We start from the raw sequence: 10,888 nt of genomic DNA on the forward strand, positions 1-10,888 counted from the left end.
GACGTTTACTTCAAGGCAGAGCGAATGCAGTCTGCACCCTGCCTTCCCGAGCTTCAGGTGGGTCCACTTGCAGGCTTGAACACTGGCATCTCTTCTCAGAAAAGTGAAGGTTGGCCACTGTGGCTCTTACTAAGCTTAATCCAGTTTTCTTGACTGCACAGCTAGATCAAATAGTTTTTACAGGTCTTGTTTAGGAGGGTGAGCTATACGGTAAAGGACATTATTTGCCCTGAAATTAGCATTTAATAGCTCGTGGGACTAGACAAACCATTCTTCCCAAAACCCAGACTAGAACCAAGCTAACTTCATTATGAACAGACACGTTGGTATTTTTTGTATTTATTAAATTAAAACCACACGAAATATAACTGCACACAAGAACACACATCTGATATCTCAATGTCGTATCTCACAAAGAAAAATCTCTTGCTGTAACTCTTCCCTTTTAATAGCAGAAATCCATTTTGCAAACAGTTGTCTAACCGTAAAGGCTTTAACTAATCAAAACAAGCCGAATTCCCCTTTCCAGGAATACACCATAACCACACACAGACACACACACACACAGAGTTCAGAGGCAAGTTCTGCAGCCCTGAAGTAGACAAAACTTCCACAGCAAACTTGCCTGTTTGCAGAATAAGTAAATTTCTGTTATTTTCATAGTTTGTCATTTACAAGCAAACTTATTTAATAGTTTTGAATACTTAAAACAAATTTCACTTAACAAGTATTTACAAAATCTTTACTAAAGATCAACATCCTGCATAAAGGTGACCTCAAGGATATATTGTTGCTACCATGCTACAGTTTGCACAGAAGGGGTATAAAGGCCATTGCTAGTTTGGGAAGGCTTAAACCCTTTGTTGATATAGCATAAGGACATTAACCTATGGAAGGCAGAAGAGGTCATAATTTCAGTGCAATTACCCATTCATGACTTGTTTTAAGTACATCAAGACGATGAGTCCAAAAGACTTGGGTTGTGAATTATTGACCGTTTAGTTCTTTAAGAACTGATTTCATGGAAAGTTTTCAGGCCACCACATCTGTCTTCTACTGGTGATACGAAGAAGTTGCATAGGGACCTTCCTCATTCTCCTCCTCTCTAAAAAGAAAATGATCATAACCATCAGACCAGGAACATACCACGTTGCCAAGAGTAATGCAGACAAACAGTTCTCCTAAATGGATCGAAATAGGTAAGACTGGCATTGCCCAACAGGAATACTACTTGTAGCATGCTACTGTTCATTACACATCTCCGGGGTTCTAATTATGTTGTTTCAGGAACAGAATGTTGAAAACAAGTAAAGCTGTGCAAGCTCAACAGCAGCAGGATGTATTTAGAGTTTAATGAACTATTCTTGACGCTACCATGCCAAACCAGTAAGAAATACTGTAAAGGATAAACAAGCAGAGGGTGTGCTGGAGCTCCGGTACTGTGGCTTTCTACTTCTTTTCTTAAAAAAGCAAGCACAGTTGTAGGTTTGTTTCAGCCTTTTGAATGTCAGGGGGTACAGATGGAGCAAATGAGGCAAGAACGGGAGCAGTCCATCACAGCCGTAGCTGGACCTGTGTCCTGATGCTGCGAGGATATCCGCTGAGCGGGCTCCTTGATGTATACTGCCTGCTCATCGATCCATAGTGAGACTGATCACTTGGATTTTCTGACAAGTAAATAGTTGCCCACTAGTGCTACTGTTAATGCAATGACTGGATAAACCAAAGCAGTGTTGCTATTAAAAAAATCCTCAGGCAAAATCAGTCTGCCTACTGTTTACCTAACAATATTGCCCTTAAAAAAAAAAAAAAAAAAGTGCTTATGCAAACTATTACAGTGCAGCATCCAGTACTAATTCAAGCATGCCAAGTTCTCCAAACATCATTGTTTTCTACTATTGTAGCTTCATAATTATGTTCCTGAAAGCCTATTCTTAAAGCTGCTGCCAGTTTTAGTGTTTTGGTGAGAACAGAAAGACCTAACAGTTGCTACACTCTGAGCTTCAAAGGATTTTCAGTTAATCTTAATACTATCTACGCCTCCATACAAAGGTACAGCTATTCAAATAATCCAATAATGGAATAAGGTAAAAACGATGTATTTCAGCAGTATTCCAAACCCCAATCATACAGACTTTTCCCTACTAACTTCTAAACATGATTATTTATCTACAACTTAAATTTCACGAAAGACCTCCAGAAGAGAATCGAAGAACCCTACAAACTGACCAAAGCAGCTGAGTAACTCTCACTCATTTTCCCAGCCCTTCCCTGTTCTTGGGTAATCCAGCAAAATCATCATCTTAAGCCAAAGACATAATATTTTTTCTGTCTTGAAGCAATCTTGTCAAAAATAAAACCTCTAAAAAAGCCCAGGTTTTGGATAGAACTGGTAGTTATTGCAGGGATGTGTGGGTACAGTAGTACAGAAAAAAGACTTTTAGCCTTTCTTACACATACTACATCTATTTACATTAGTGATGCTACAGACCCAGTACCAAGCATGATTCTTGTGATCTGTGTATATTTAAGTAGTATCTTTTCTTGTATCATCAATTCGGCATTGCAACGCTGCCATGGAATACTAAAGTTTGCAGATGCTTTCCATAATACCTGCCATGACAGTAAAGTAAGGAAGCAAACAATTATTGTGGAGTTGAATAAGCACTAAAGCACTTTTGCTCTATAAGTTGTCTCAAGACAATACATCTTAAAACTTTTTTTCAGAACTGAAACCCATCAACATACTAAGCTTGTAAGATTGGGCTGCAGGACTGTGAAATTCAACCATAACTACTTGGCTGAAGCTAAGTATTTTAAAAAGTCTTTTCTGAAGCTCTGATAATATGCCCTGCTGGGGCAATGGGTGCCTTGCCACATGTGCCCAGAGCAGAGTTGCAAACAGCAATCTCCTGCTAGTTTGTGAGGATGAAGCAGTACTGTATTTTCAGAGCTTAGACTATCCAGGAGGGGGAAGCTTGCTTCCTATGCTCTACACAGGAAATTACTTTGTACTACCTAGTTTTGTGTTTCCCCTTTTAGGAGAATAAAATGTGGCAGAGTTACAGCAAAAAGACCTTCCTTCTAATCAGAGGCTGGCAGAACTGGCCTTTCAGTCTTTTTTTTTTTCTGTCTTCCTTGAAAGCCTTAATACAGGAATAACATCCATTATGACATGGCAACAGCCAAACACTGGACTGAAATTAGCTGCAGCTGATTATGGTGGATAGTAGGGGTGAACCTGGAGAACTGAAATAGAGATGTTATATTAGCAGGTCTTCAGACCTCAAAGTAACAAAACAGCTAGTCTAAGCTGTGGTCTCTACTTCTCTTGTGAAATACACACTTGGACTATGGGCTTTTACTTGGCAGTTGTCAGTAGAGAGCAGAAGACTGGCCCTTGAGTCGCAGCCACCTTTCAGAGGTTTCTGTGTGTGGTGGGACTTCAGAACCACATAGTAGCTCACTGTGCTTGAACCTAAGCAAAGTAGTGATCTGCAAAACAGATTTCTGACCAAGGCTCAGGCGTGCTGTAGTTGGAAGTAAGGGTTGGTAAGAGCAGATTCTGACCTTCTGACCAAGGCTGCAGTACTAGGCTACGTGATGGGGTCCACGGAGCATCACTCCAAACCAAGGTAATGGCCAGAAAATATTACTACTGTAGATCTTCGGACTGCACAGAGCAAGTACAAGTCTGTTCTGATGGCTTAAAACCAAGTCAAGCTTTGTATGAAATAAAATAGTAATAGTTCCAGCCCGTGGCCCACAGGCAACAACTGCACTGTGTATATGTTTAATGACCAAACAATTTCCTTCACTTTAAGATGCTTAAAATAGCGAAGTGGTAAGTCACTGCAACGTCCTCCTTCAGGCGAAGGGGAATTGCAGTGCTTTGTAGTGCTGTCTCTGCCTGTTGGCTCTTGCCACTTTGCCCTGCAGGTTACAAGAGCTGAAAGACATCTACTGCACCAGGCCACAATAAAAAATGGTAATAGCCACTTCTGCAAGACCAAGTGCACCTGAGTGTGAACAAGTAAACTCAAATCCAGCACCTGGATGCTTCTAGAACCCATAATTAAACAAGGCAGCATGCTAAGTTTGTGAGTTAAAAGCTTTTGGAAGTCTCAGAACAGGATTCTCCACAGGCAACCTCTTTACTATCTGTTTTCTTAGCTGATAGCCAGTGATGGTGAACAATTATTGGGCAAATTAACTCAATTATCAGTTTTGAATGCTTCAACACTCAACTCCTTCCTAGGTTCAGGTCAAGGCAACTGAGCAGATGACAATATACGGTTCTGTTCCAGTGCTGCAAACCAGTTAATTCTATTGGCTCGTATAAGCAATAGCAATTAGAGTGGCTTTAATCAGTTACAAGGTTTTCAAAATGAGTCGCTATAGACAAATGCAGAAAGATGTGACCTGACCCAGAAGGACAGTCTATGGCCCTAGTGTTCTAGCCTACCACAGTACCACCCTAAAATACCAAGGGCTCTATAAAGACCTGGCATTAGACCTCTGGTGTTCAACTATCTGATACAAAGAGTACTACTAAACTCAACTTCAGTTTGGCATCCTGAAACATGCGTAACAGCATTTTGGGCAAGATAAAGCACAACCATATTTTCTCAAGCTATTACAAGTTGCTTCTGTGTGGATAAAAATAATACTGGATGTTCTTCCCTAATATGCAAATACATGAGTTAGCTACATTCGCTACAAACAACGATATTAATACTTTTGCATTTCTTTTAGCCCGTTATAAAAATTTTGCTCAAAACAAAACCAGGTTTTATTGCCTTAAGCTGCTCACCTAAAGCTACATCTTGAATATGCCCGATTGGAGAATTCATTGACTGATGATTTCTTGCTCAATGAAACTCTCTAGTAAAAGTAGTATTGTGTGCAGATCTAGCCATATGCTTGCATCAACTCCAACAGTGAAAGGCAGCTGGCACAAGCTGTACAAACATTCTATCATCTTTAATGCTCGTCTACCTGCATGGCTATTAAAGTTTAGTATCCAGTCTAAATCTGTGCCCATGTGCTCCTCAATTTTTCTACCTAACAGCAAGAGGTTTTAGCTGGGAAGCAGCTGACCTCACAGATTAATATACTTTGTTCCTTTGAGAGCAAGACTTAAAATTAAACAATGTAATTCATCTTAAGCTGTCTTTGTAGTACAAACCAGTTTCTGACTATGAAACTGCCTGTACGATTTGATCAGATTCAGTACGTGTATGTGCATGCATTTTTGGCAGCTTTAAGGGAGACCAGAGTGTGATTCTCTCCATCTGTCAAATCAGGCTCATGGGTATGGTGAGAAGTTATGACTCTTCAAGTTCCAGAACTGATAGTCTGCTTCTGCTTGCAGTTTTCTTAGTTCCAACGTCTGTTTTGGTGGTAGTAGATGTAACTCTAGGTGTTCCTTTCTTACTCTCAAAAAAGTACTTAAGTACCCTGCAGTGTTGGAGCATGTCCCATTCTAAAGAGGCTTTGACAAGTGATCTGAACACCCAGATTAGCTGGAAACAGCACTCTTAATTTCATAAATGGCTTTCACTCTAAGAATTGGAGATTTGCATATTCATGAGGCTTGTTTACTGTCATGATGGCTTTCTGAGGCCTCCAGCTCCAAGCAAGGGACAAGAGATGTAGAGGTAGGAGAGAACAAGTGCCTCCCAGGGAGCTGCTGGAGCACAGTAATGTTGCCACCTTCTAGTGTGGGCCCAGAAATACCACTGACGGTACGCAGCTGAAAAGTACCTCCGGGGCTTTTGGTAATGGTCTCCCTCTACTCCTGCTCTCTGCAAGGAGTAAACATTCACTTTGGTCCTCTGGCACTGCCTGTCAGACTGTAAAGGGGTGAACACAGCTGGAGAAAACCAGGCAAGGATGGCTGTTGTGAGCCATGACTGAAAGCCAGAGGTGGTGCGGTGGATGGTGACATTATGAAGATTTTAAGACATCCAGGAAGCTTTTCTCTTCAGAAGCTTTGGGTAACGCCCTGCTCAGCAGATAGCCTGCAGCTCTGTACTTCATGCTTCCTGTAGCATCACGACCATTACAAAAATCGGTGCTCTGTGTATAATTAACATAATTACCTGCTAAATCTGAACAGGAGGTGGGGAAGTACCTCATCCTTCTGCATCCATTACTCCTTAGGAAGAAACCTGGTACCAGGCCCTTATTTCCCAAACTGTAACTTAAACAATATAGGACATGCATATTAGTAGCAGCAGTGTGTACTACTTGTGCAGTGTCACTATATTGGCTCTGCTCATGGTGCAGCAAGGTCTAAGGGGATTTCCTTCTGTATAGTAGCCCGTTTTGTTGAGGGGATGTTAAAATAACTGCCTTCCTCTGGCAGGGACTGCAGTTTCCTGTCACCCAGTTTAACTGTTGGGTCAACACACTCTGTGTTAGATATGTATCTAACAGCCAGCTCAAAACAAAGTAAGTGTGTTAAGGTGATGTGAAAGCGTTCCGGTCCTCCCTGAGACTGTAACTCTAAACCAGCGTCCTTCTGGCAATGGAGAGTTGTATGTGGAGTGCAATAGGTAATGAATTATCTTAAACTGTCTTATGGGGTATTTCTCCAAATGAGACTTGTCCAATTGCTAAATGCAATATCCTGCTCTCCCTCAAATTTTTGCCTATTGAATCAAGTTTATAAGTTGCTGAAATAATCACTTAACTTAAAGAAATTATGGAACTCTCTGTTCAATAGATTTTGTCCTGAAAGATTATCTTCTTAACATGAAAAATATGCTGCTTGCACTCAACATTAGAGAATGTGAAGTGAACCAGGATGACAGAAGTAGTTTTGCATTTAAAAAATTTGCAAAAGTACGTATCTGCAGGCATAACCTGTCTTCAGCTCTCTGCTAAGAGATGCAGTACCAGTCCCCGGGCAGTCACACCTTTTTTTGTCATGAGAAAGGCCACCTTGGCATCACCCACTGAGGCAACTTCTGCAGAGAATAAACAGGCAACCAGCCCAAGAGACTGCTTGTGAACAAGCTGAGGAAGCTCATCCCAAGGACATGGGGAAACACTACTGAAGTCTATTCTTGCTCTGAATCTCTCTGTACTCTCCATGGGATGCCTACGTATGTGAGGGGATAACCACTGTGGCAGAGAGGTCAAAAGGTACTGCTTTTTCTCTGTAAAGTGTGTGGGAGCTCCTGGTTGTAAAAGAAATACTGATAAAAAAGATAGTCTGCACAGGGGGATCCACAAAGTGAGGCACTGCATAGGGAAAGGAGATAAGGCACCTTAACTGAAACTGCAACATGGAGAATATTTAGACAATTATGAGGCAACTTAGGACAGAAGAAAAATGCAGTCATGCTTTGTCATACAGCAAATCAGCTTCCGCATCACCACTGGCTTGGTGCTCTACTGAAAACTATGGGTTTGCTTAAATACTTGCCTACTTACACAGCAAGACATCCTGGAGAATACTGGCCTTCTAGCTTTCATGGAACATTCCTGCTGTTCTAGAAAGAATGTATTGTGAGGCAGCCTTTACCACTGCCCTACCAAGGCATCTGGTACATGACTTACTGCTGACAAATTAAAACTACAGATGCTGTCTGAGAACCCACTGAGAGGGTTTGGCTTAGAGTAAAAGGCCTTCGGGATGAGATTAAGATGCTTAATACTAAAAGCGGCATTTACCTGACATTGTCATCTTTTAGTTTTCTGGCTGCTTGTTTGGATAACTTAATCTGCAAGTCCAACCTTTGTAGGAAATCTTTGGCAGACAGTTCTTCTGGTGCAGTGGGCTGATTGTCAGGCTCTTGAGGACTGGGAGAAGAACTACTTTCTTCCTGAACTGTCACTAGTCCTTCATCACAAGAAGGGGAGCTGTCAACAGTTTCATTCTCGGGAGACTCCAGTGAATTAAGTCCATTGAACAGTAATGGTTTGTCTGATATGACAGGAATATTCAGGGTTTTCCTCAGAAATATACAGTCATTAGTGAACAGTTTATTTGCCCTCTTTATTTGTTCCATCTGAAAAAGATAGGAAAAATGTAAGTTGTTAGGTTTTGGCAAAGTATAAGGTACTAACTTTCTGCAGTAATACAGTACCCCTTAGTTACAATAAATCTATACTTTCTTTGCAGCGCCAATGACTTCAGGAAAGGATTTTTTTTTGCATTCAAAGTGATTTCAGAGTGTATGTTCTGTCTTAGCCTTGCTAACTCAAAATCTTCTTCCTTTCCTGTAGACTTGACTTCAAAATATTGGCCTTTCTACAATCTTACACTACCTAAAGACACTTTTCTTGAACAGTCTTCCATTCTCTATACAGGCTTACATGAACGACTTCCAAAGAATAAAAATTCCATTTCAAAAGTGCTGCTGATTTGGGTTTCTGTTAGAGTAAGGCTCAGAACTGCTAGCACTTAGGTAGGTGAACTCTCTAGTAAAAAGCATGCATAATACAAAGGGCGATAGTTACCTTGAGCATTCTAGGACATGCTAGTTATGAATGGCGAGCACCAGTCTTGGAAGAGCAGTGTATGCCTCATCTATAGTATCTCCCCCCTAGCTGATATAACAAATTCAGACTTCAGATGAAGTCCTGATTTTTTCAGTGAGGAGTCAAGTAATGAAAAGAATGGGGAAATCAAACACTTTGTAATGCAGCTGCATAGACTAGTGGCTGCATTTGTCCAGTAAAATGAATCTACACCATGATCAACAGCAACCTCATGTATGTAATAATGCATGGTAACAGCCACCACAACTGTTAAAGACTTGTAATGCAACTTTTACCTGAAGTGCTACTTACAATCAACTCATCAGGACAGACAATGTCCTGACAGAAGCAAGATGACCCCATCTTTCTCAGTATACTAATGCATAAAGCCCCACTTGTTCTGGGCTTAACCTGAGAAACTATTAGAAATTCCACTGGTTTACAGGCAAAGTTCCCAGTAAATATTTATACTATCTCCCTACTAAGGATATTGTTTGTTACTCATCAAAATTTCACTTCCGAGTCAGTAACAGTTAAACTAGTTTCCTATTTCTCAACTGCAAGCTTTAAAGCACGAAAACCATAATCATGATTATGTGCATTTAAGTTTTAGTTATGTGACCCCATGATTTCATTAGGGAAAGCCCTAAGTGAAAGAAAGATGACCACTCTGGTCCCCTGCTGATTGCAATAAGCAATAATCACTACAGTACTGCAATGATAAATGCACTTTACAAAAACCTGCTTGAAAACAAGTATAAGGAGAACTGAAAATACCTCTTGCCTGCATCGGAAGTGTTATTCATTTTTATTAAACTAAGTGGAGCTAAACTGAGTGAGAATAAAGACTGTAAGTCTTGTAATAATAGGAGTCTTACTGCTAACAGAATCACCCAGAAAAAGCCGAATGCTCTAAGCACTAACCACTCACTACTCCAAAGTCTGAAATATCTTTAGTTCAGCTCTCAGATAATGAAAAAATTACCATCTTATGCTTGTCAGTCTTAAACTCTTTAAACTTTGCTCTGATGCTACTTGGAGCTCTTCCCAATTGCAAAAGAAAAGATCATTGTTAACGGATAATAACTGGATTAACATGCCTGGGCATTTCTTACACTGAACACACTAGCAGGGGAAACAGTCTAAACCCAAGGGAAAACAGTAGAGATATTAGTCTGTCTTCTCTGTGACGATGTCAGACTGTGTGGCCACGTGCAGAAACAGAATAAACTCCTGCACTGCGTGGTTAAGAGTATTTGCTGTGGTGCCGCAGTAGATCTGGTGTCACGTATGGATGCATTTGCTTGGGTCCTAGAAGCCTGATGAAACCTTTCTCCATAAAAATAAATAGGAGATTCTGTCTAAAAAGCCTAGGTGTCTGGGAGAGTGAGAGCAGTAAAAATGGTGCAGTAAAGCTGAGCAGTAAGTTATTTCTATCCATTAAATACACAAAAATTGTATTTTCTACTTAATGACAACCCCAACTTGTTGCTGCAGATGGCTAAGATGATGGAATGACTGGATTTAATAATCACTTTCAAAAGCTGAATAACTAATAGCCAGTGTCAGATAGTAAGCTGCTACTTCAAGTAAGAGAAGCTCATTACTCTTCCAGTTCTTGGAGCCTGGAAACTAGTGAGCCTTATGCAGTATGTGGTGCATCTCCAAGTTCTCTTCTAAGCTGAGCACCACCTGAAAGGCATGAAAGAAGTTTCACCTGACTTAGTATATGAGACCAGTACCAGCCATCAGATGTTAGTTGAAATGTCAATTGTCAAAATGTCTAACAGTTGTTGATCTTGATGGGTATCAAAAAATGTTTAAAATGCTAGCTGGAGCTTTTCTCTAAAAATACAATACAAAAGCTGAAAGCTGAGATCTCTACTACAGGGGAGTTGGAAGGTGATGCTTCAACAGCTGATAAATAATGCACTGTACTGCTGCTCTCTATCCTACTTCACTGTAACTCTACCTCTGGTTATTTCTGCCTAAAATAACTTTTAAAATACCATCTTGTGGCACTTGGAAGACTGCACCTCTACACTGAGGAACAATGAAATGGGAAACGCTTGGCTCTGAAAAGAACATCTCGAAGCCTTGAGCAGGTTACTTGATATATATGCTGCTTCCTCTAAAACTCGGTATGACTCCATACATTCATAGGTGTATGGAGAACAGGATTTAACATTAGTTTTTGTGGTGCTAGGAAAATGGAACTAATTTCTTTTAGCTACAGACCTGTAATAGTGGCAGCATGTGCTAAAGCCTTTGCTCTTAATACTTCAACTGAAGCTGCACTAATGCATCAAAATCACCTCTACTGATGATGAACAAATAGTTCCCTTCTCCCCTCAAAAGGGATGGGATGGAAAACAGCACTCCGAGCCACAAATAT

General features: G+C 40.6%; 1 protein-coding gene across 1 annotated transcript; it reads right to left on the bottom strand.

The window, feature by feature from the left end:
* Positions 1-323: 323 nt before the first annotated feature.
* LYSMD2 (LysM domain containing 2) lies at positions 324-8,054 on the bottom strand. Its single transcript, XM_026856379.1, has 2 exons — positions 7,684-8,054; positions 324-1,105 (listed from the first exon to the last, which is right to left on the bottom strand). The coding sequence occupies exons 1-2, from the start codon at positions 8,019-8,021 to the stop codon at positions 1,054-1,056; spliced, it is 390 nt and encodes a 129-aa protein (XP_026712180.1). The 5' UTR covers positions 8,022-8,054; the 3' UTR covers positions 324-1,053.
* Positions 8,055-10,888: the final 2,834 nt, after the last annotated feature.

This window comes from Athene cunicularia, assembly GCF_003259725.1.
Source record: "Athene cunicularia isolate RWA chromosome 10 unlocalized genomic scaffold, athCun1 chr10_part1, whole genome shotgun sequence".
Classification (NCBI taxonomy): domain Eukaryota; kingdom Metazoa; phylum Chordata; class Aves; order Strigiformes; family Strigidae; genus Athene; species Athene cunicularia.